The sequence below is a fragment of the Sorex fumeus genome, unplaced genomic scaffold, assembly GCF_029834395.1.
Source record: "Sorex fumeus unplaced genomic scaffold, SorFum_2.1 ptg000002l, whole genome shotgun sequence".
Lineage (NCBI taxonomy): Eukaryota > Metazoa > Chordata > Mammalia > Eulipotyphla > Soricidae > Sorex > Sorex fumeus.
In genome coordinates, this window is record NW_026606059.1 from 47,198,416 (window position 1) to 47,223,432 (window position 25,017).

At 42.5% G+C, this 25,017-nt stretch overlaps 2 protein-coding genes across 2 annotated transcripts in view; one reads left to right on the forward strand and one right to left on the reverse strand.

Annotated features, from left to right (window-relative positions):
• The window catches only part of TG (thyroglobulin), a 261,047-nt gene that overhangs the window by 32,129 nt on the left and 203,901 nt on the right, over window positions 1–25,017 (reverse strand). The window contains exons 42-43 of the mRNA XM_056112201.1: window positions 10,090–10,254; window positions 9,085–9,252 (exon numbers count right to left, since the gene is read on the reverse strand). Of these exons, the coding sequence (XP_055968176.1) occupies window positions 9,085–9,252; window positions 10,090–10,254 (333 nt within the window). The remainder of the gene's footprint in view (window positions 1–9,084; window positions 9,253–10,089; window positions 10,255–25,017) is intronic.
• SLA (Src like adaptor) overlaps window positions 2,372–25,017 on the forward strand; it is a 72,253-nt gene continuing 49,607 nt past the window's right edge. The window contains exon 1 of the mRNA XM_056112276.1: window positions 2,372–2,749. The gene's annotated coding sequence lies outside the window, so the exon portion shown is untranslated. The remainder of the gene's footprint in view (window positions 2,750–25,017) is intronic.

The window sequence follows — 25,017 nt, forward strand, 5'->3', positions numbered from 1 at the left end:
GTAAAGAAAAGAATAGCAGTGGAAAGTGGGTAAGTTTCAAGAGCACAGGGACAGTCTGTCCCACCCTTCTCTTACCCTCATTCTCCTGCGAGAGCACCTCACAGGCCAACAGGACCCACATCCTGTCGGGTCAGCCACCCCTCTCTCCTCTGCTTCCTTTCAGAGACACTTCCTGCTATTGGTTTTGTGGAACCTCATTTTTCCCCATCTTTCACCCCATCCCCCAATTCATATCTACAGCTCAGACTTCTCTTTCCTGAACTCTAGATTGCCAATGTGAGCGAGATCACCTGAGCATTTCCCACCTTCCACACTTACAACCCCTATTTAACTAGCTTTTTCCCTGTGCCCCGCACTAGAGGTCAATCTGGCCTCGATTTGCTTTGTTACCTCTCCATTGGCCATTTTTATATCACTGTCAGAATATTATTTTTACAAAAGATAAATCCATGAAATTCCTCCCTAACAGGAGCTGGATATGGATATAGTTCAATGGTCAAGGACACAAGCCTTGAATGCTCAACCTCAAGGTGTTTTCTTGCTTCCCAGAGTCTGCATGCTTCCCAGAAATACCAGGTTGATCCCTGGAGGGCCCTAGGCATTATCAGGTGTGAGCTTTGTAGTGCTGCTTCTCCTGATTTGGTTGGTGGTTTATCACTGAGAATGACTCCTGGCTCCACTCTTTGGTAGGCTTCTATGGCCCCCAATATAATTCAAAAACTGCCCAGCTGCAGCTTAGAATATAGCCACATTTTCATTTCTGGTGAGCTCATGGGAAGGGCTCCACTGTGTCCCTCTCACTTATCTTTAACCACTGGGCTTCCAAGTAGGTTGGTCTATGCCTCCCAAACTAGCCCTTTCTCGGGGTCTTTGCACCCCTAGAGCTCTCCACAGAGGGCCCCTCTCCTGTGTGGGCTCAGCGCACACATAGCCTCCTAGCATCTTTCACTTAGCATTGCTCCATCACCATATCCTGTTCCCCACTGTCATGTCCTAAAATTCTTCATACATCTGCTTACACGCTTCAGTCTGCCCCCTCACTACACCATTCACTCTACATGTCAGCAGTGTTCTTTTTTTTTTTTTTTTGGTGACAACGTCCCGTCCAAACTTAAAGGAGAGTCCCCTCAGGTGCACAATGTGGAGTACAGTCTAGATCAGGAGAGGGTGCAGCACCACCTCTGCCTCACCAGTTCTGGTGTTGATAGAAACTAAGACCTGTCATGATTGGGGTTGGGGAGCTGGAGGCTGAAAATACTTTCCTTTCAGTTTCTTTTACTACCAGAAAGAAAACTGCCAAAACAATGACATAGATGCCTGAGTGAGAAATAGCACAGGGATTCAGATGCAAGTCTCATGCACTCAACCTTCATGTGATCCTCCAAGCACTGCCAGGTGAGGTGTTGGAGGTCCCCCCAGCACTGTGGGGGTGGTCCATATAACCTCTGGCACCGCAGGGCAGAGTTCTATCGCATCCTTAAGGAACATGAAACTGCTGACCCTCTTGGCTGGGAACAGCCAAGGGGAGCCTGCAGACCTCCTGAGCACCTCGTGAGAGATGCTCACCACCTACCCCCACCCCAAATTGAACATGATATAGCACTGTAGAACTGTCCTCCCATTGTTCATCAATTCCCTTGAGCAGACACCAGTAACGTCTCACAACACATTGTGAGATTTGTTAATGGTTTTGGCATATCAAACACGCCACGGGTAACTTGCCAGGCATTGCCGTGCGGGTGAGATTCTCTTGGTAGTTTGGCGGGCTATAGCTCAGAAATCATAAAATGTAATGTTTATAACTTGGGAAGACCTCTGTGACCACAGTCACCATCTGTGATTTGGACCTCACGGGTCATGGGGTAAAGCAGGCAGAGCCATGTGGGTTGGTGTCAGGAGGTCATGGTGCTGGTACGCAAGGTTTCCAGTGACCAAGGGCTGTGGCCAAGACTCCAGGGTGCTGGGAGCTGTCTCCTTTGCTTAGCTGTCAGCGCCTAACTGCCAGACAGCAGGGCGGGTTTCAGGAAGCTCATTCCAAGAATACAGGATCTGCAGCTCAGTCTGGGAGAATAACTCCACTAAACAGCACGGCTGAAGCCAAGAGCTGAGACCTACCTTTCCGATCTAGGTTCCGAGGTTCCCCACAGCACCTCCACCAGCCCAAGTCCCCACTCCATGCTCGGGTTCAGACCTTAGCACCTGCCAGTCTCTGTGTTTGCAGCGCCAGTTTTCAGGAAAGCGAGCAGTTCCCTGGGACTCCGGGCGTGCTCCTCTGCTCTAATCTGTCACCAGAGGCTTGATTTTTCCTGTACTGGGGCTGGTGCCAGTGCCTCAGGCTGCCAGGTGCCGCTTTCCAAGTCTCTCAGAAGCTGCCCTCCCCCTCCGTGCTCCCCGCGGGCTGGGGGTGGGGGAGCACTCCACCTGCTTCCGGAAGAGGCCAACTCCTGGCCAAGCTCAGGGGCACAATTTGGATTTTGCTCGCTTTCCTTGGAGGTGCTCAGAGGGGGGGAAAGACAGAACATTGCATCTTGGAACAAATCTGCTTTTCATCATGCAAATGAATGCCCAGTTAACGTAGGCAGACTGTCAGTTTCACTAGTTAGAAAGGGAGAGAGAGAGGAAAGGGGGAAAAATTCCCACCGAGGCGACTGATGAAGAATTTCGACAGAAAGCTGCTACTTCAAAAATAAGATCCTTCTCTGAGCACAGAGCCTCAGGAGGCGTCCCAGGCAGCCTGAATGCTCCACGGGTATGTTGTCAACTTTGCTGTTATCAGGTAGATTTCTTGGGTGGGCCCAAGCTGGGTGGTCAGTGGGGAACAGTATTGGACTTGCTGAAGCCCTCCCTTCCATCCATTGGGTTCGAGAAATTTATGCTTGTCTCTATTGTCTTGATGGGTGGGTACAGGGTCAGGGAAGAGCTTACATGGGGGTGGGGCACTCCTAGCTCTCCTGTGGCTTTCCTCTGAGAAAGGCAACTCTGTGACTGTTAGTTTGTCATTTGGACTCTGGACAGTGATGATGCTGGGTTGGCAAGAGAAGAAAGCACAACACACGTGTGTGTGTGTGTGTGTGTGTGTGTGTTTACAAGCAGTGCACATGTGTGCACACACACACACACACATACCACAAGTTTGGAAAATCAGTCTCAGATCAGATGAGGTGATTTCAGGGATTGTGCAGCCTTTATATCCCTGCTTTCTCTGAATAATTCTCCAAATCAGGGACAATAGCTTTGGAAAGTCATCATAAGAGCATAATTAAGTAATTAAGAAGAAACGGATTATTTATTGAGTATGTACTATTTGATCAATGGTGGCACATATTTGATTCCTCTGGGCATCTTGAGAAGGGGATGTACTAAGGTTCTCTCATTTTAAATCTAGGGAAATTGAGGTACAGGTTTTAGGGGGCTCAGTGCTCCTCATTAAAATCCAAAGACACTGAGGACTCTCCCCACTCACCTGAAAAAGTTTGGGGTGATAAATTCCTAGTCAGAGCCACTATCTCTGGGTCACCCCTGTTAGTAATGCCACTGTAGGTAGAGCAATTCCCTCTCCACCAAATCCTCTAGAAGGTCAGCACTATAATGTCTCCCTAAATCAGGTATCTGACTGTGTTTTCTATTTCTTGTTTACTTTTATTCTTACTCAATTGTGAGGTCCTCAAGGGCAGGTTGAACATACATCCATGCCCTAAATACCAGCATAGAAACTGGTATATAGTAGTAGCCTGTTAACAGTTACATAAAAGAATAAATGGTCTCAGTGTTAGAAGAACATATGGGACGAGGTAACTTTTTGCAACTCATGTCCTACTTCTCTGGATTGGGTGAGTGAGGATTGAACTGATTTTGAAGAACAGAGGATTCTAAAGGAATTGCTAGCACTGAGACCTTCAGGAATATTTCATCCTGGAGTTCCTGTCACCTAATAGTACCATGGAGCCTCATGAGTGGAGGATGGAAAATCCCACAAACCCATCTTTGAATGTGGGTCATTAGAAGGAATAGAAAACAGAGGATGTTGATGTGTGTGTGTGTGTGTGTGTGTGTGTGTGTGTGTGTGTGTAAGCTAGAAGAATGATAAGAGAATTTCAAGACTGTGTCTGTTGCAGTTCTGTATTGCATGGGATTCTAGGATTTGGGGGTGAGGGTCTAATGGCATGCCAGGAATAGGTAATACTAGTGCATTTATCATGTCTGCTTTAGAGATTAGCATACATGAGGTCATGCTCTAGTCCACTGGGAGCCAGAGAACCAACAGTAAAGACTTATCTTTACAAAGGACTAGTTAGTTGACCTCTGAATATCATTATATATCTGAAAGACTTCTTCCTCAGCAGAATGATGTGAAATGCTGGTTCACTTATACTTTTCTATGTTACTGTGTGATGTTTGAGATTAAGTAAAGTGCGATTGGACTGCAGTCTTTGATATAGTGGTCTCTTTTCTAGCTGTGCTGACAGTTCTATGTGTACACAGGACACTGTTACTGGTGGATGCCAAGTTCTTGGAAGTACTTCCTGGCCTTTTCCAAAATTCTGTACTAGATAAAAGATGCCATGGGGTCAGTTTGACCTGTATTTGAATACTAGTTTCTTTTACTGTAAAATAGTCACTGTAATTTCTGCCTCATAGAGTTGTTTCTGGATGAATTATTTCTTTGAAGGTTCTGAAATGAGAGCCTTTCATATAGTCTATTCTTTATAAACTACTTCAATTTAATAAATATTTTTGAACACCTACTGTATGCCTTGCACTTTTACTAAGACTTAGAGAAAAAGAAGAAAACAAAATGCATAAAGTCTCAATACTGATGGAGCTCATATTTTAGTGAAGAAGAAACATACTAGTATATTTTTCTCTAGTAACGAGTTTAAGTGATGAGAACGGGACCAGGATGTGGAGAAGAGAAAATTCTGGGGACATGTCATTTCCTTAAGAGTGGTTAAGTAAGTTCTCTCTAACTATGAATACCCTGAAGAAAGTGAAACAGGGGAAGAACATTCTAGAGGAGGGAACAAGTGCTGAAATGTTAAGGTGTGAACATGCTTGGTCTTTTTATTTATTTTTATTTTATTTTTTTATTTTTAAATTTTTAGTTGAATAACCATGAGGTACAGTTACAGACTTATAAACTTTCATGCTTATGTCTCAATCATACAATGATCGAGTATCCATCCCTCCACCAGTGCCCTTTTGCGACCACCAATGATCCCAGCATCTCTTCCACCACCCCACCCCACTCCGCCTCTGTGGCAGGGCATTCCCTTTTGCTCTCTCTCTCTCCTTTTGGGTGTTATGGTTTGCAATATAGGTATTGAGTGGCCATCATGTTCGATCTATTGTCTACTTTCAGCTCTCATCTCCCATCCCGAGTGGGCCCTTCAAACACCCTTTACTTGGTGGTCCCTTCTCTATATGAGCTCCCTTTTCCCCCTTACGTGAGGCTGGCTTCCAAGCCATGTAGAAATCCTCCTGGTACTCATCTCTACTATCCTTGGGTGTTAGTCTTCCGTTCTATTACTTTATATTCCACAAATGAGTGCAATCTTTCTATGTCTGTCCCTCATGCTTGGTCTACTTATAAGACACCAAATGGCTTGGTTGAATGGAAGTCTAGTGAGTGGGAATTGAGTAGAAGGTGATGTCAGAGTACAGATAGGGTCACAACACCTGTTAGAGATTTGGAGGTCACTGTAAGGCTGCAGCTTTTATCCTGCATGGGATAAGACCAGAAGAAGCCTTTGTGTAGAGAAGTGGCACAATCTGACGTATTAAAAAGGAATTTCTCTGGCACTTGGGATTCTCATAGATTGTAAGGGGCAAAAGTAAAAGCAGGGAAATGGGGGGGGGGGCTGGAAATGAGAAGACTTCTAATATAAGATATTGGCCTGTGCTTGGGTGGTGGCAGAAGGGGAGAGATGGCTGGATTTGGGGTTCATATTGAAGCCAGAGCCAGCCAGAGTTGCTGTGAGAATGCTCATCAAATGGGAGAGAGAAAAGGGAAGAATAAGTTTTGATTGGAGCCTGAGTATGCAAAAGGATGAGCTGCTATTGAACGAAATGGTGAAGGCAGTGGGAGATTATGCTGACTGGGTTTGGGTGCATCGGGAAATCAGTAGTTAGCCTTGAATGTGTTAAGGGTGAGAATATACAAAACATCCAAGCAAACAGACACTGTATTCCAGGGCAGAGCTTAAAGGAAATGTCCGGCAGAAAGCATGGCACTGGACTGGAAAGACACTGAGGTGTCAGCATTCAAAACACTGAAAGTGTAGGTCTGGTATCTAATCTTACCAGGACTGTATCATCTTCCCTTCAATTCTCTAGACAAGTCAGCACCAAGCTGAGCTTCTGGCTCACAAATACTACTCAGGAGCTGCACTAGTGCATATTTGTGAGAGAATGGATGGAGAAATAAAGTACAAGAGGAGACTAACCACAAATAATTGTGCTGAGAACACTGCCTGGGATGGGTGCCTGGGCAAAAGTCAGAGCCCAGGGCACAATATATTCTGAACTCTGGTGTCCTGGGCTGAAGGACATCTTCTAGTCATGTCCTGCTGCTGTGGATGATGAACTCCTGCTGGCATATATCATCTTGTTTTGCAAGAGGAGCAAGGATGCACCTCCCAGGACACCTCAGAGAGAAACTTCGTGGTCAGTATGTAGCGTTTTCACTCTCTGGATTCATGCTCCTTGCTGGAGGGACTCAGATTCAAACCAGAGTGGAGAACTCTTACATGTGATTTGAATGATAACAAAGCACAATCCACTAGACTCCAAGACACTCTAAGAACCCAGTTCCCCAGGCCTGAGGGAATGATTTTTGCAGTGTAGCTGGCAGACTCCCTCCCAACTCTCTAAGATATTCTAGTTCCCAAGAATTAATGTAACAGTTGTTTTTCTTCTCTCAGATGTGGTTAAAAGCATAGTGGGTAGGGCATTTGCCTTGCATGCGGCCGACCTGGGTTCGATCCCTGGCATCCCATATGGTCCCCCAAGCACCACCAGGAGTAATTCCTAAGTGAAGAGCCAGGAATAACCCCTGAGCATCGCTGGGTGTGACCCAAAAAGCAAAAGAAAAAAAAAGATCCACAGAACCAGAAATGTGAAAATATATTCACATCTTTACAAATATCTCATATTCTCCCCACAGGGCAATGGTAGACAAAGGGTAACAGGAAAAGGATTCAAGACCAAGGGCAATTTCTGTGTATTAAGCCCTTGTAGTGCAAGGCATTGTCTACAGGGGAGTCTGTAGAACATATTTGTTTCTTTCACTTCTGCTTTAAGTTTTTATTTTACAAAAATGGTATAACAATTCAATATATCAGTTCAGGAGAATGCACACAGTATAAGTGGCTATATTATTTTCAAGTGATCTATTTTTTTAATTGAAGGGCTGAATCAAAGTTATTACCTTCTTACATTAGAGAAGCAAACCCAGCACTAACAGTGGGTAGAGGTGTCTTTCCAGGACTCCTGAAGGGTTGCTCAATAATAAATTTGGGACCTCTTAAGGTACTGGTTGTGCTTATGTGAATGCGCATCAGAAAAATCTAGTGGTGGGTTAGGTGCAAATAGGCTTTCTCCAGGTCTTCTGAGTCAAATGGACACAGCTATTAGTGATTAAACTCTGTTCAACACCATCCTTCAGCATATACACATGTTCACACATTAACACACATAGCATATGCTTTCACAATTCACACACATAATACACACTTATGCCAACGGTTATTTTCTTGATTTCCCTCTCTCACTATAGGTGTGTGTATTCATATGTATAAACACAAACATGTGTGTTATGCCTAGTATGCATTATTGCATTATTTAACACATGCATATATATTTAGTAATTCTAACAAGAATAAATTTGTCATGTTTTTCACTCTGCCACACTTCTTGAGGTAGTTTATGTTACTTTCTTGTTAAGCACATTTACTTACTTTTATCCTTCCCATAGAACCATAAAAACAAAACTACACACATTGACATATACAGTTATAGATACATGGGGGGTGGCATACATAGATACATATGTAAACATGTATGATACCTTCCTTTTCACAGTCCTCTGCATTTCTCTGTTTTGATTCTCATTAAATGGCATTTCATGGGCATCCCAGAAGTCCTGAGAGATATATCTAGTTTATTTTTTTCACCATGTGTATAATTATTAATAATTTAATCAACTTGTTCCCTGTTAATAGAAATTCAAGCTGTTTCCAATGTTTTGGAACAACAATTAATGCTAGGATAAATGCTGTGTGTGTGTGTGTGTGTGTGTGTGTGTGTGTGTATGTGTGTGTAGGTGCTTGTACCGCTGTGAGACAGTTTTTCCAAAGTGAAGGATGCACCGAAAAGCAGATTCCTCAGAGGTAAGGCCTATTTCTACTTAGTTGCACATGACCCCTTTGTGATTCAGTGCAATGGTATTGCCCCATGTCACACAAATAGGTCACACAATAGGGTCATTCTCCACCCCCATGCCATGCACTGGGGCCACAATCCCATATCTGATTATCAACAGAGTGGACAAAGTGGAGAGGACAGATCAGGAGGAAGTATACTGGTTCTCTGCCAGGGTGTTCCTCTTCCTAGTGAGGGGCCAGAGACGCATAGAGCAGGAAATATGTGCTCAGGCAGATGAAAGACTGTAAAACTTTTTCCCTCTCCACTGTGTCTCTACTGAGCCTCACAAAGTGGCATCCACAATAGACACATGGGATCTGCTCTCCTGGGTCAGAAAACACACTGGCATGTGGGTTTCCTGGGCCTGTACTCGCCCGCCTCTCCTCTGTGTGTAAGAGGAAACCTGCACAGAGCAGGTGAAGTTGCAACTGTGCAGCCATAGGTATTCACTTTCTCCTTTCTTTGGCACATGCACCATGTCTATGTGGCTCACTGCTCTTACTTCAGAGATGCTCCATACCTGTTGATCACCTTTTATGTCATTCTGGTGTCTTGGAACAGAGAAGTCTTTTAGAGATTGCTTCAGAAGCTTGCCAGCAAATCCATAGATCTCTGACCAGGGTAACACCAACAGGGGACCTCCAAGACCCCCTCCCTGCCTACCTTCACAGCCTTTGCTCTGTTGATGATCCCATCATTCTGGGAACTCCCGATGAGCAGGTCAATCTTGTTCCGTGGAGACCTCTGCAGTGCTGTAGCAGGAAACTCTCTGAGGTACTGACCATCTACCACAGGACCCCAATAATGGAAAGGGCCACTCACAGCCAGGAGCTACAGTCAGGACAAAGGGATGTTGTTATTTGTTGGGGGGTTATCCTTAGTGTAATTGTTCTAGAAGCATCAATGGCATGGCTTTGCTTAAACAGGTCTTAAGCATGGTGAACACAGATGTTTGTTATCTGCATTGTGTTGGTAATCAAAGTAAACTGACCAGAACAAACATGCCACCAGGTGACAGTGCTAGCATGAATTGGGACTCAATGACTGGGCTCCGAGAAATCTTTCCAGAGAATTGGTGAGTCTGAGCCTAGAGATATGTGCTGTAGGCAGAATCTGAAAGGGAAATGTATCAGCTTTAGCCATTAGTCATTTAAGTCCACATTTGGGGAACTGAGAATGAGAGCCTCAAACTCCTTACTGAAGCTCATAGCAATGAGTCTTCCTGCTCATGCCCCTTTGTTAATGTCAGAGCTGCCAGAGACCTCAGCAGGATGTGGAAGACTGAAAAAGTTGCACAGAATGTCCTACCTAAGGGAAAGATGTCACAGAAATGTAATTGTGATGAGAATGCCCAATACAAATGACCAAATGCAGTCATAGAGTTGGCAGGGGCAGATCCCTGAACCTGAGCCAATTCCATTTATCCTTCTAGTCTATAGGTCTGAATCATAATTCTCATTTTACAAGTAACCCAAACAGTTGTCCTGGTCCATTCTAGACCTTAGCACATGCATAGAGCTAATTTCGGGAAAAGTGACTTCAGAGATAAATTGGTCATCATCTGCTACCTGAACACCTTCTATAGTAAAGCCTCCATTCTAGGCCTGGATTTTCACTTGCACAGGAGCAGAGAATGTCCCTCAACCCCACTTACATACAAGAACCAACCTTGGTCTGGACGTCATTGAGCACATTGGCTGGTTTCTGACGGAGGCAGGACACCACTGCTTGGACGGATGAGGTGAAACAGCCGACTTCCTGTGCCAAAGCAGCTGCCTGTTGTTGAGCCCTCTTCTGGCTGATGACAGCAGCTGGGGAAAGTGCAGAGCCCCCCTGGAAGAGAAAGCAGACTCAGGGCCCATAGTGTAGATCACCTTCATCCTCCTTTATATCCCAGAAACCCAACCACCATGTCGTGGCTGTTCTCTGTTCTACACACACGGACCTCAACTCCCTTCCAGGGATGGGGAGCTCAGCACTGCTCAAGATCCTGTGAATACACTGCGTGATCATAAGCTAGTGTCTCTCTAGGCCTCATCTTCCTTAACACAGTAAGAGCTCTTCCATCTTTGTATAAGAAGAAGTGTTGATGGGTTTTGAATAGAAACAACAATCATAACTATCGTCTGGGAAGAGGAAGAGAACTCTGACAGATGGGAACACTGTCTACCACCATCTCCTGTGTTCAAGGAAATAACAAACTATGCTGGCTGCTCAATTAACACAGAAATGAACTCTCAAATAGAAGTCTTCCTAGAAGATGAGGAAACATTTTTTTTAAAAAAGTAATCAAATCACCATGAGATATAATTATAAACTTTTGTGATCCAACACCCATCCCTTCACCAGTTTACATTTCCCACCACAGCAACCCCCTGTATCCCTCCTCTCCATCCCCCATCTTTCCTCTATGACAGGCCTTTTCTTCTCTCTCTCTCTCTCTCTCTCTCTCTCTCCTTTTGGGCATTATGGTTTGCACTATAGTACTGAGAGGCCATCAGATTTGATCCTTTATCCACTTTCAGTACATATCTCCCATCCAGAGTGATAATTTTTAACAATCACTGTCATAACATATTTCAGTGGAATGAAATATGTTTTGTTACCCAGTGAAATATAATCATGAGTCAATATAAGTATGTAATATATAAATATGTATAAATATATAATCAGTAAATATATAATCAGTAAATGTATACTCAATAAAAATATACAAACAGAAACAATATAAATATGTTCCATGTTGGGTTGCTGGGACATTTCATCTATGAGAACATAGGTTATGGGTTCTAGGAGGGTGCTCTTGGAGCTGGAAATCTAACAGAACTAGGTCATCTACTTTGAATTTAGAAGAAGGTATCCAAGGATGGTCTTAGTTGGGGGATAATCACAAGACCTCCCTCTCTGGCACACCTGCATTTCCACCTCACACAATGACCACCCACAATAGAATCATGGATTATATGAGGTGGAAGACACCAGCACCGCTATTATAAGAGCCCCAAAGACTTAGAAATGAAAGGCATTTCAAGAGCGTTCCCTGATTTCCATCTATTAATTTTCATAGCCACTGTATAATTAGCTGATGGAAATGCCCCTATTTTACAACTACTGAAACAAAGAAATGGGAAAATTGAGTCACTTGGCCAATTTTGTGAGATTAGAAATAAACACTAGATATCTTGGAAAGTCCATAGAGACAGCTGGCATTGTCAGGGAGTTGCAGTGTGGAGTCTTTTTTGCTCTGCCAGTAGAATCAACCTGTCTTAGCAGGCAGGTGGCTATAGAACTGAATACTATTGCCTTTAATTTATATGGAAAATATGGTGAAAATTACCACATCCCGCTCCTAAACTTATCAATGCATACCAAATAGAAACACAGTTTTACTTTCCTTTATGCAATATAGGGGTAACCTATAGTTTTGTGCCTGTTGGTTTCTCGCTCCGATGATAAGGGGCCAGTTTTTATGAGGTTCATGAGATATACTTTATCCTAAGAGAATATATGCACACCTAAACCTACATGCATACACACACAGATATACGTTTGCATATATAATACACAACACACACGATGCACATGTACATGAACACTGCATATACAAACAGGACACACACATACAATACAATAATACATTCATACATTCACATGCCCCAATACACAATGAAGATATGAAAAGAGAGTCCCATACTTTAAATTGCACTTGAGCTGGAAAAACACAGGCCAGCTGAGGCGGGAAGTCCCAGAGCTCCGACTTCCAACTTGCATGGGTGGTGTGGATTTTAGAATGGGGCCCCGCTGATGTTCTCAACATTCTCAGCAGCTATAAAAATCCAGGGTTTCTGACATAATAAGGAAGTGGTTAAAGGTGTGGGCTACCCCAACACTGCAAGACCACATAGGTGACTTTCCTCTCTCTGAAAGTATCTAGCTTTAACTGATCTTCTGAAAGAAAAACTCTTGCTTCATGGAAAACTCAGTGGTTAACTGAGGTAACTGTCTATTCAGTCTTTCATCTGCAGCATGACTGGAGAAAAAGAGCTGGGGGTATAGGGAGAGGTGTTTTGGGGGTACACTGGGGGCAGTAAGACTAGGTCAAACTCTGGACCTATTACCTGCTGTGGTCTAGGCAAGTGACAAACATCCAGGGGCCTCTATTTCCTCCCTCCTGCGTGGGAGGGGAGATCCAGTGTTTGGGGGGTGGGGCATACAGGCACACATGTAGAAGCAATATGCGGATCTCTGGGAGGCAGCACGAACTCTTCAGCCCACCCTGTCATGCCAGCAGTCCCTGAGCAGGGCTTGTGCTTTATCTTCATCTGCCCTAGCTATTGAATTGCAGGCCACTTCCACTAGCTGTGTTTTTTTCCCAAATCTTTAAAAATAGTTCAGGGCAAAACCACAATGTCTGACCACTGCTTTTTCTTCCTGAAACCTCCAAACAGTATAAGGAACCTTGACCTCAACTTGCCACTGCCAATCTCTTGGCAGTGCCTGCCCTTGTCTAAGCACAATCACATACAATCACAGAGAGAAAGACATTCACACACAGATGCATATATTGCCATACATGCTCATAAAAGACAGGACCACTGGACATGCATACACATTCAGAAACACACACAGATACTCTCAGAAATGCACACACAATGCACCCCGAGACACAGATATACATAAACGCTATCAGTAACAGTATTGTAAACAACTATGCCAAAAAGAGAGTGGGGGAAGGAAAAAAGAAAAAGAAAATAGTGCCTGACATAAAAGCAGGCTGGGGAGCAGAAGGGAAACTGGGAGCACTGATGGAGGGAAGTGGACACTGGTGAAGAGGTTGGTGTTGGAACATTGTATGCCTGAAACTCAATCATGAATAACTTTGTAATTTATGGTGATTCAATAAAAATTTGTTTAAATTTAAAAATATTCACCATTAGTACTATGTAGCTGTTAGAAAAGACGAAGTCACAAAATCTATATACAAGTGGTACTACATGGAAAGTATAATGTTAAGCGAAGTGACTCAAAGAAAGGGATAGACATAGAAAGATTGCATTCATCTGGGGGACATAAAGTAACAAAATAGGAAACTAACACCCAAGAATGGCCGAGATTAGTACCAGGAATTCCACTCCATGACTTGGAGGCCAACCACAGATACTAGGGGAAAAGGGAGCTCAGATAGAGAAGGGAACACCAAATAAAGGTGTTGGGAGGATCCTCCCAGGATGGGAGAAGCATGCTGAAAGTATACTATAGACCAAACATGATTGCCACTCAATCTTTCTTTTGCAAACCACAACACCCAAAAGGAGAGAGAGAACAAAGGGGAATGCCCTGCCACAGAGACAAGGTGGGATGGGGGGGATGGGGGGGTGGGAGGGATACTGGGATCTGTGGTGGTGGGAAGTGGGCACTGGTGGAGGGATGGTATTTGATCATTGTATAATTGAAACCCAAGCACAAAAATGTGTAAGTCTGCAACTGTACCTCATGATGTCTCACTATTAAACATTTTTTTAATAAAAAAAATTCACCATTGAGAGAAAAGAAAGATGGGTGGATAAATGAATAGATTGATGGATGATGAATAGATGGATGTATGACTGATCTTTGGATAGTGAATGGATGATGGATAAATGATGCGTGGACTAACTAATGACAGTTACTGAGAAGAGACATTGGTATAGAAAGTTAGAGAGAAATAAAAATGAGAACACTAAAACCAGCCTAAACAAAGAGATGAAGTTTAGACATATGTAAACCCTAGGATACAGAATAGTTACTCCCAAGGACAATAGCGAGTAAGTAAAGGGTTTTAAAGAAGGATTTACATTATTATTAGGTAAAGGTAAAGGTAAAGGCCCTCCCGTTGATCGTCGATTTGCTCGAGCGGGCCCAGTAACGTCTCCATTGGAGACTTTGTTGTTACTGTGTCTGGCATATCGAATACTCTCGGTAGCTTGCCGGGCTCTCCGAGAGGGGCGGAGGAATCGAACTCGGGTCGGCCATGTTGGCCGCTTATAAGGCGAACGCCCTACCCGTTGTGCTATCGCTCCAGCCCCTTCATTATTATTATATTTAACTATTTTGGAGAGTTAGTCAATTATTTTAGAGAATTATTTTAACACTATCATTGAATCATTTGTCTTTTTAACCCTAAGGATGAAAACATTGCACGACTCTTAGCTTTTCAGTAAATGATTGAACACTGAAGTCTACTGAAGATGAACTTCTGATATCAGAGAATATTCTTTTATCCCCAGATACTAGCTCAATACTTGCAGCCAGTAGACTTTTAGAAAGATGGTTGTGGAGAAAGCACTAAACTGAGGGGGTGGTAGACTGAGGTGCTGAGTGGGTAGTGTCTGAAGTAGGGAGCCCAGCAGAGTGTGCTATATCTAAGAGTGAATGATGAGGCATCCCAGATATTTACTTCTTCCCTGACCTTAGTTCTCTCCTGGGAACTTAGATCTGGAAGTTTTTTTTTTATAGATTCCCTGAGTTGGGAAATATCATTGAAAGCACAAATCTTCTCAGAGAGAATTTAAGTAACTATAGCAGGCACAGGAATTTTTTTTTCTCAAATGAAGATACACCAAAGTCAGTATTCATATTCTCTCTGATGAAATAATCTTGATCTCTAAAAGTACAGGATTTACTCTAAGTTGTAGCACTTCAATTTTGGCAAAACTTCAAGCAACGGGGTGATAATTAACATGATCTTGAAACTCTTGTCTGAAAGCATGAGAACATGCTTCCCTCTTCTTCAGAATCAGTAGTTTAGATTTTGCTTGGTGAAGACCCAAGGATTTGAATCAGAAAAATAAAGGAGAAGCTTAGCCCATTATAACATTGTCTCACGAGCAGACCTGGGTGCTCTGCTAGTCCTGAGGGTATTAAAACCAGATCTAGCTAGGTAAGAATCCCAACTAGGTGTGCATGTGGAAGGAAGGATTGAGAAGGCTCAGAGTTTTTTCTTTTTTTGTTTTTATGGACAATGTGGGTATGCACCAAAATCTCACCTCTGAAAACCTCAGTTGCTGAGGTCCCGATCAGAATTCACTGGAAGGAATATGTGATACATTTTGAGAGAGCATGCAGCAAGGGGCCCAGGTAAAGCAAAAGTTCTACCAGCTTCTATTTTCATTCTCTTAGTTCTGTTAATACTGCCTGTCAAAAAACTGTAGGCCAGCATGTCACTGATTAATTCTACCTCACTGTTCTCTCAAGAACTTGGAAAACAACTTCCAGTGGAGGAAAATAGGAACATTCTCTATATCATGGTGATTGCAGGAGTCAACTTGTAAGCAAAAAAGAAGCCCCTTTCTCCTGTTGGTACAGGAACAGAACAGGAGGCAGGGTGCACATATGAGTCTATTGACTCTCCAACCCCATGTGGGGGATATCTGATAAGTCCCTCGTCACTTCTCTACCTCCACAGTTCTATATTAAAATGATATTACTTTGGGGAAGATGTGAAATAAAGGGAGTATTAGGCATTGTGGGTGAAATGTAAATTGGTACAACCATCATGGAAAATAGTATGGCGTTCCCACAAAAAAACTCAACGGAGAGCTATCCAGAAGATATGCTAAAGATTCCACTTCTGAGTATTTATCTACAGAAAATAAAATAAAACTAACTCAAAATGTTTTCTGCATCATTGGGTTCATTGAAGCATTCCCAACAACAAATAGGATATAGAAATAAGTGTTCATTGAAAGATAGATAAAGAAAATACTATATATATAAATAATATTACAAGGTCATGAAAGGAATAAAACCTTTTGACTTGAAATAAAATGTTTAGACCTTAAAAGCATTATGTTAAGCAAAATAAGTCAGAGAAAGACAAATATTGTACGATTTCACTCATACATGAAATCTAAACAACATAGATAAAGAGAATGGAACTGGAAGTTGCCATTGACAGGGATTAGAATAGATAGGAGAAATGAGTGAAGGTGTCCAAGTGATTAAAAAATAAAACAAATACAAAAATGAGATATCATCTCACACCACAGAGACTGGCCCACAGTGAAAAAAACAAAAGCAACCCGTGCTGGTGTGGATGTGGGTAGAAAGGAATTCTCCTTCATTGCTGGTGGGAATGTTGACTGATTCAGCCCTTTTGGAAAACAATATGGACGTTTCTCAAAAAAATAGAAATTGAGCTCCCATTTGAAATAGCAATACCACACTTCTGGAAATATACCCTGGAGATGCAAAAAAGTATAGTAGAAATGACATCTGCACTTGTATGCTCATTGCAGCATTATTTAAAATAGCCAGAATATGGAAAAAACCCGAGTGTCTGAGAATAGACGACTGGCTAAAGAAACTTTGTACATCTACACAGTGGAATACTATGCAGCTGTTAAAAAGACGGAGTCATAAAATTTGCATGTAAGTGGATTAACATGCAGAGTCTCATGTTGAGTAAAATGAGTCAGAAAGAGAGGGCCAGACATAGGAAGACTGCACTCATTTGTGGAATATAAAGTAACAAAATGGGAGACTAACACCCAAGAATAATAGAGATAAGGACCAGGAGGATTGCACCATGCCTTGGAAGCTGGCCTCACATGCTGGGGGAAAAGGCAGCTCAGATAGAGAAGGAAGCACCAGGTAAAGGATGCTTAGAGGACCCGCTCAGGATGGGAGATGTGTACCAAAAGTAGACTATAGACTTAATACCTGCATTGCAGACCACAACACCCTAAAGGAGAGAGAGAGAATAAAAGGGAATGTGCCTGCCACAGAGGTGGGGGCTGGGGGTGGGAGGAATGGGGAGGAATGGGAGGGATACTGGGAACATTGGTGGTAGAGAATGGGCACTGGTGGAGGGATGGGTACTCAATCATTGTTGTATGACTGAAAAATAAGCACGAAAGTTTGTAAGTCTGTAACTATCTCACGATGATTCATTAAAAAACGAAAAATAAAAAACACAGATAAGTAGCACTGTAGCACTGTCCTCCCATTATTCATCAATTTGCTAGAGTGGGCACCAGTAACATCTCCATTGTGAGACTTATTGTTACTGTTTTTGGCATATCAAATATGCCACAGGGAATTTGCCAGGCTCTGCCATGTGGGAAGGATACTCCCGATAGCTTGTCGGGCTCTCAGAAAGGCATGAAGGAATCAAACCCGGGTTGGCCATGTGCAAGGCAAAGACCCTACCCGCTGTGCTATTATAACAAGATTTGAAAACAAATAAATCAAATACAAGAAAAAAATTGAAGGGAAGAGGAAAGGAATTAAATTTCCTTTGAGTGCCTTTAAAAAATCAAGTTGCTCACGCATACTTCAACATTCAACTCAACCCCCACAACATCATTAGCCTAATAATTAGAACTAATGCAGTTAGTTCTCTTTTAAAGACCAAGACCTAGAAATCTATTTAATTTATTTAGTATCTCAAGACTGAAACAACAGAGCCAGGGTTATAAAATGGGTACTGTCCATGTGTCACTGAAACCAAGCCCAGCATAGATGTTTATTTTCCACTCAGTCATGAGTGGGCTTGAGGACACATGATCTTTGTAAAACTGCTTGTGATAGCAGGGCAAGTGGGGTGAGGATGCACCTCCCAGGGCAGACAGTCTCATGGAGTGCTATCTCTGATGGAGGCTGGTTGTCACTACGTCATACCCCAGACAGCTCATACATTCGGACAGAAGACACCAGAGTCATGTGATGAGTACTGACAACTGAACCACACCACGCTTTGTAGTGTGTTCTTACTTACTGTCTCACTTACAAACCACAGTCACCATAAGGAAGAGAAATAATGCTATTTACAAAGAAAATACTATTATACCATCAGTCTTTTGTACATACTCCATGTGATCTCAAAAAGAAGCTAGGGAATTCTTAAAAAACAACATCAGAGAAGTTTAATGATCTGCAGGGGACGGGGGCTTTTAATCATCCAGATTTTCTGTCTCCAAGACACCATGGTTTCTCCATGACACCTCAGTTGGTGACAGGTTTGAAATTAGTGGGCATCCCCTCCCCTCATGACCCATCATTTCAGCAGGTTCTTTGGGTGGTCTAACTTAATCATTTCTCAACTTTTTTTCATTCAAAGTGCAAAAACTGTTTGTAGTTTTACTGGCTTGTTTTCTCCCTGATTATCCTTACTTTTCTCTAGTGAATTTATATCAAAAATGCTGGCACATCTGCTTTCCATCTGTGCTGACTTAGATTATTTAAAGGAAAAACAGATTTTTATTTTTACAGTTTTTAAACAAATAAGGCCGTACAAAAGTCCACAGTAGACAGGTACAGGTAATTAACAAAAAGAAAATGAAAAGTTTGGTACCATAAACCCCCAGGGTTTCTTCTGTGTGCATGTACGCGCATGTGCGTGTGTGTGTGTGTGTGTGTGTGCGCGCGCACACATGTGTGCGTGTGTGTTTTTATAAATTTTAGTATTGTGTCTATTTAGGAAGCAAGTAAGATCATATTGTTTTTGGACCTGCTTTTTTCACCTACCAGTCTATTTTGAATATCATTCCACACTAGTAGCTACTCATTTGTGAGGCAGGAGTGGGTGTTTGAGCATTTCAGAGGAGTGTCTAAGAGAAATCAGGAGTACTTGCAGGCCATGGAGCATGACCATCTTGGATGCACATGCCAGCTTTGATGTGTGACTATTTGATTTGAAACTTTTTGTTTGTAAGGAGTATACTAAAGCTTTTAATTTCTCCAATAAAACTTCTGTAAAGATATGAGATATTTTGCACAGAACATCAGGATGCATTTCAAAGCCTAGAGATTCAATTAATGATAGCTATAATTGTTGTTTTTCTGGCATTTTATGCATTTCAGTGCATGGACCTTGGCTCCCTTAAAACCAGAGCGGCTTTCCTGTCATGCTTTTCCTCCAGGCTCTTGCAGACTTGACAAAGTGTCTTCCCATCTGTCCTAAACATTTCATCTAATTGCCTCCACTGCCCTCGGGCTATCAGAAACTATTGAAATGCTTGGAACTTGAAATGTCCTGATTTCCCAGGCGAAGGTAACAGGCTTTGAAAGTGACATGCTGAAGGGGAGCATAGCAGTGACTTCTTCTTTTTCTTCTTTTTCTTTTTCTTCTTCTTCTTCTTCTTCTTCTTCTTCTTCTTCTTCTTCTTCTTCTTCTTCTTCTTCTTCTTCTTCTTTTTTTTTTGCAAAGGAAGTTTATCAGGCAAGCTCTTGGCTCCTTCCTTCCATTCTCAGACACCATTGATACATGCCATCATATGAAAAGTCCCTTGAAGGCTCGGGTATGTGGCTCAATAGTAGAGCACTCGCTCTGCATGTGAAGTCTTGAATTAGATTTCTAACACTGCCAAGAAAAATTGCCAAGCTCAAAAGCTACTATTTATAAATAATCCCTTGGTAAAAGCACCTGATGTTTCTCTTGATCATTTCTTTCTGGAGCTTTGTTTCAAGGACTAGATGGCATACAGATAGACTGTATAGAGAGAGACTAAGTCTTGGAATTTCATGATGACAACGTGTGGCTGAGCAGTGATTTTGTTACCTTTTTTTAAACATAGATTTTCATTGTTGTGGCAGATTCACAGTCCGGTATCACGGTCCTCCCGTTGTTCATCGATTTGCTCGAGCGGGCCCAGTAACGTCTCCATCATGAGACTCGTTGTTACTGTGTTTGGCATATCGAATACGTCACGGGTAGCTTACCAGGCTCTGTCATGTGGGCAAGATACTCTCGGTAGCTTGCCGGGCTCTCCGAGAGGGGTGGAGGAATCGAACTCAGGTCGGCCATGTTGGCCGCTTGTAAGGCAAATGCCCTACCACTAATAGTAATTTTTATTAGCACGAGTGATAGCACAGCAGGTAGGGCGTTTGTCTTGCATGCAGCCAATCTGGTCGATGCGAGTTCAATTCCTCTACCCCTCTCAGATCATCCAGCAAGCTACCGAGAGAGAGTATCTCGCCTGCATGGCAAAGCCTGGCAAGCTCCCCATGACGTAACAACAAGTCTCACAATGTTATTGGGCCTGCTCGAGCAAATCGATGAACAACAGGAGGACAGTGGCAGTGACAGTAATTTTTAATTGACATGTAAGCAATGTTCCACATTAAGGTAAAGGTAAGGTAAAGGCCCTCCCGTTGATCGTCGATTTGCTCGAGCGGGCCCAGTAACGTCTCCATTGGAGACTTTGTTGTTACTGTGTCTGGCATATCGAATACTTTCAGTAGCTTGCCGGGCTCTCCGAGAGGGGCGGAGGAATCGAACTCGGGTCGGCCATGTTGGCCGCTTGTAAGGCGAACGCCCTACCCGCTGTGTGACATTTGTATACATCCCAAAGGGATTAAGCATAATGATCATTTTGTAAGTGCTTTTCAAATTTGGGTTATGGTTCTGTAGACTTTAGTTACAGTATGGCACAATACACCATCTTGACATAATTTTAACTGCAAATCTTATGTTCTTGGTCCCCTTCACCCACTGTGCCCCCTTTTCTTGGTCTATGACTTTTAATTGATTAGGAATGTATGCAAAGCCTGGCAAGCTACCTGTGACATATTTGATATGCCAAACACAGTAACAAGTGTCACAATGTTACTGGGCCCGCTCGAACAAATCCATGAACAATGGGAGAGACAGTGACAGGAATGTATGAAATACCTCGTGTAAGGACTCAGCACAGAAGCCAGGAGAAGCAAGCATTCTTTTAGTGTCTATTGCTTCTTTCAGTCTCTGTGTAATGCCAGTAGGAGCACTGCATGCCAGCCTCCATCAACTAAGTTTAAAGAGGGCTGGAAAGATAGTACAGCCTGTAATGTACCATCTGCCTTAAATACCTGGCTTGCTTCTAGATGAGCTATGTTCAGTACCCTCACCACATATATCCCCCTGAGCACAGTCAAGAGTGATCCCTGAGCATCATTGATTGTGGCCTCCAAAAGTAAATAAATTTAAAAAAATAAATAAGTAGAACCTTTGAAAACAAACTTTCAGTGTAAGTAGAAAAAGCATTCTGATTCAGAAATTGCAAGGGCTTGCACTAGAATCTCTTCTCTGTCATTCAGGGGCCTTGCCATCTGTGCAAATGAATGAACTGCAGTATTTCCACTGGGTAAAGTTGGATTTCACTTCCAACTCTTTGTTTTGTTGGTGAAGTAAATACCTAGAAGACATCTGGTAGCATCTCTGCAGGTAAGCCAGCCTTTACTCACTACTTTAGTCTTGAATCTAAAGTCCAGTTGGAGGTGGGGAGAGGGGTGGACACACATTGATCTATGGCTGGGAGGAAAACTGCCCAGAATTGAAACCTCAACGCTGAGTCATGGGAGACATGAGATGCTGATTTCCCCTGCAAATTTTGACTCTTGTAGCAATCCATGATGGATTAAGAACTATTCTCAAGAAGTCTCAGAGACTCATGAATGTTGCAAATGCATCTATCATGGTCACGGTCACAGTCCTCCAGTTGTTCATCGATTTGCTCGAGTGGGCCCAGTAATATCTCCATCATGAGACTTGTTGTTACTGTGTCTGGCATATCGAATACATCACTGGTAGCTTGCCAGGCTCTGCCGTGCGGGCGAGATACTCTCGGTAGCTTGCCAGGCTCTTCGAGAGGGGCAGAGGAATCAAACTCTGGTAAGCCATGTTGGCCACTTGTAAGGCAAACTCCTTACCACTGTGCTATCGCTCCAGCCCAATGCATCTATACATGAGAAATATATTTCTGACTATTATTTTCCTCTGGTCATCCCTGCACTGTCTCTCTTCCCATTTCTCCCTATTATTCTCCTTCCTTCCTTCCTTCCTTCCTTCCTTCCTTCCTTCCTTCCTCCCTCCCTTCCTCCCTTCCTCCCTTCCTCCCTTCCTCCCTTCCTCCCTCCCTCCCTCCCTCCCTCCCTCCCTCCCTTCCTTCCTTCCTTCCTTCCTTCCTTCCTTCCTTCCTTCCTTCCTTCCTTCCTTCGTCCTTCCTTCTTTCCTCCCCTCCTCCCTCCCTTCCTTCCTCTGAGATTAGATAAATTTTGTAGGATTCTGTACTGACCACTTGTCTTCAAGCTTCAATCTCAATTCCCCTATCTGTACAATGGGCATATAATAATATTCCAATATGTAACTTTAAGCATACAAACCATGAGCCCAGTAGCTAATTTCATTTGGCTCAGTTTCCTCTCTTACCAAGTGGTATTTTTAATAAAGTGTTTCAAATCCCCATGCCTTTTCTTCAAATGTAAGAATGAGGAAAAAGATAATTTTTGTTTGTGAAGATGAATTGAAGAGGCAACGTATAAAGTTCTTGCAGGCATTAAAGTTCTAGTAAGTAGTAAAATCCATCAAAATCATAATTGGAATTGCCAAGAGTTCTTGTGGAAATTAAATAAACTAACAGATTGGAAAAATACTTTATAATCCACAAAGCACTACACAGATGTCTGTTGTTATTATTGCTAATGCTTTTGCTAATCACTCAAAAATAAAACAGAATTATTCACCAGTGCAAAAGAACTTTTTGCATGTAAATTTGGTCTTGTAAGACACTTTAAGCAACTTAGCTTGTCTCTTCCTCTTCCTTCCCCCCACCCCTCCCGCCCCATCTCCTCAGCTGCCCTTTATGGCTGGTGTTATTAGCTGAGGCTCCACGGGAATGAAGAAGTCAGTGGCTGACAATTTCATACCCATCCAGTTGCTTCTAAATAAATGACAACAATTTAAATTACATTGAGGTCAGCTTGGACTTTGCTCTTCTTTAGATAACAACAAAGTAATCCTGCCAGGAGTAAAATAAGAGCATAGCTCAAGGGCTTTCTTGAATGAAGGCATTAGAGGAGACTTAATAAAAGCCATAATGATTCTTTAATAGATCATCGCCCCATTCTGTGCCATTAAAGCACTTTTAAAGGTGACTGAGCAAGTTGGATTTTTACTGTTTTTTTTTTATGATGCATAAATACAGGAGCAGAGTGGTTAAGACGCCCAACTTCATTCAATTGGGAAGCTAATCATGGAGGTCTTATCACTAGCAATCCAGCCTTCTGCTTCCACCCTCCCAGGGACCCAGCCTGCAGACAGCTAGTCTGTTATCAGGATAATTCCATGCACTTTGAGCACTTCCTATGTGCCATATGCCACAGGAACTCTAAAGATGATTAAAGTCTTAAAATGAAGTTTGCAGTCTCCAGGAGAATTTCTTTTCTACTTTTTTGTTGTTTCTTCTACCCTTCCCTATGTCCTTCTTTTTGTCCTCCCATCATCTTCATAAACAGTTCATAGCTGCTTTGACAGATATTCAGTGCAAGGTATCAATCAATGGCAGAACAGACTCTCTGCTTTTCATCCAGAAGTCAAATCAATATCAAAGAGAAAGGTTAGTGTTATGGGAAATCTTTGCAAAACCTCCAGAAAGGGGACTTTTGCCAACCCCTCCACCTTATGTCTTTTTCTCTTGAGAAGATAGACTCCTATCTTTGTTCTCAGGTGGAATTCCCAGGATCTCTGCATCCTTTCCAGAAAATAGGAACTGGAGAGATAGCTCAGCAAGTAGGACACTTGCCTTACATGTGGCTGACCTGAGTTCAATCTTTGACATCGCTATGGTCCCTCATGTATCATCATGAGTTATGATATCTGAGGTCAGAGCCAGGAGTAACCCCTAAGAACCACTGTGCACACCAAAAAAACAGTAACAGCAACCCCTCCAAAAAAATTTAAAAATCCAAAAAGATAGAATATACAGTTTTGCTGAGAAAAAAATGGAGCAAATGACTCAAATTCCTTTGAAGAGTTTCCTCTGGTTAGAAACAATGCCTCTCCTCCATCGTCTTTTTATTACAAGTTTTGTATCCAAAATGGGTTGCATAAGGCAATTTATTGAAGTGCAGAAGGAAAATCTCAAACATTTACTTATTAATATTATTCAAGCAGACCTTTCTAAGAAATTTTCAAATGTATAATGCATACACTATTAGAGTCATCTATGGATAAAACAAATGACTAAATGTGCATATATTAAGAATGGTTACTCAAAAATAATTTGCTGTCTGGTGTAAGATCAAAACTTTAGAGATGATGACTTTAGAGTCAGGAAACACACAGTTAAAATGTTCTTCATGATTGATTTTCAGTCATACAATGTTCTAACATCAAACATGGGCATCACTGATAATCAAATCACCTCCTCTTCAGGTAGAAGACAAAAGCAGTGAAACTACCATTTGCAAGGGGTGAAAATAGCAAGGGCCTTGTGATCAGATTCTGACATAGGGAATTAGAACACTAACCTGTCCCAAATATGATGAGGGAGCCATTGAAGTCTTAAGCAAAATAGGACAGAGAAAGAACTGATTTAAGCCTCAATATATCAGCTCATCCCACATGCATCTGAGAGGAGAAAGGTCACAGAAAATAGGGTAGCTGATATTAATGACGCTGTCGACTCCATGCATAATGCATCTCGAGTTATCCCAATATGAGAAGTCTAGATATGGCACAAACTGAACATCATACCCAACACTGCCCAACGTTTAGCTGTGGTACATTCTTCACACCTTCAAAGCTACATGAAACTTCAGCTCTTCATCCAGCTTTGGGTTCATTCTAATGTTACTCTT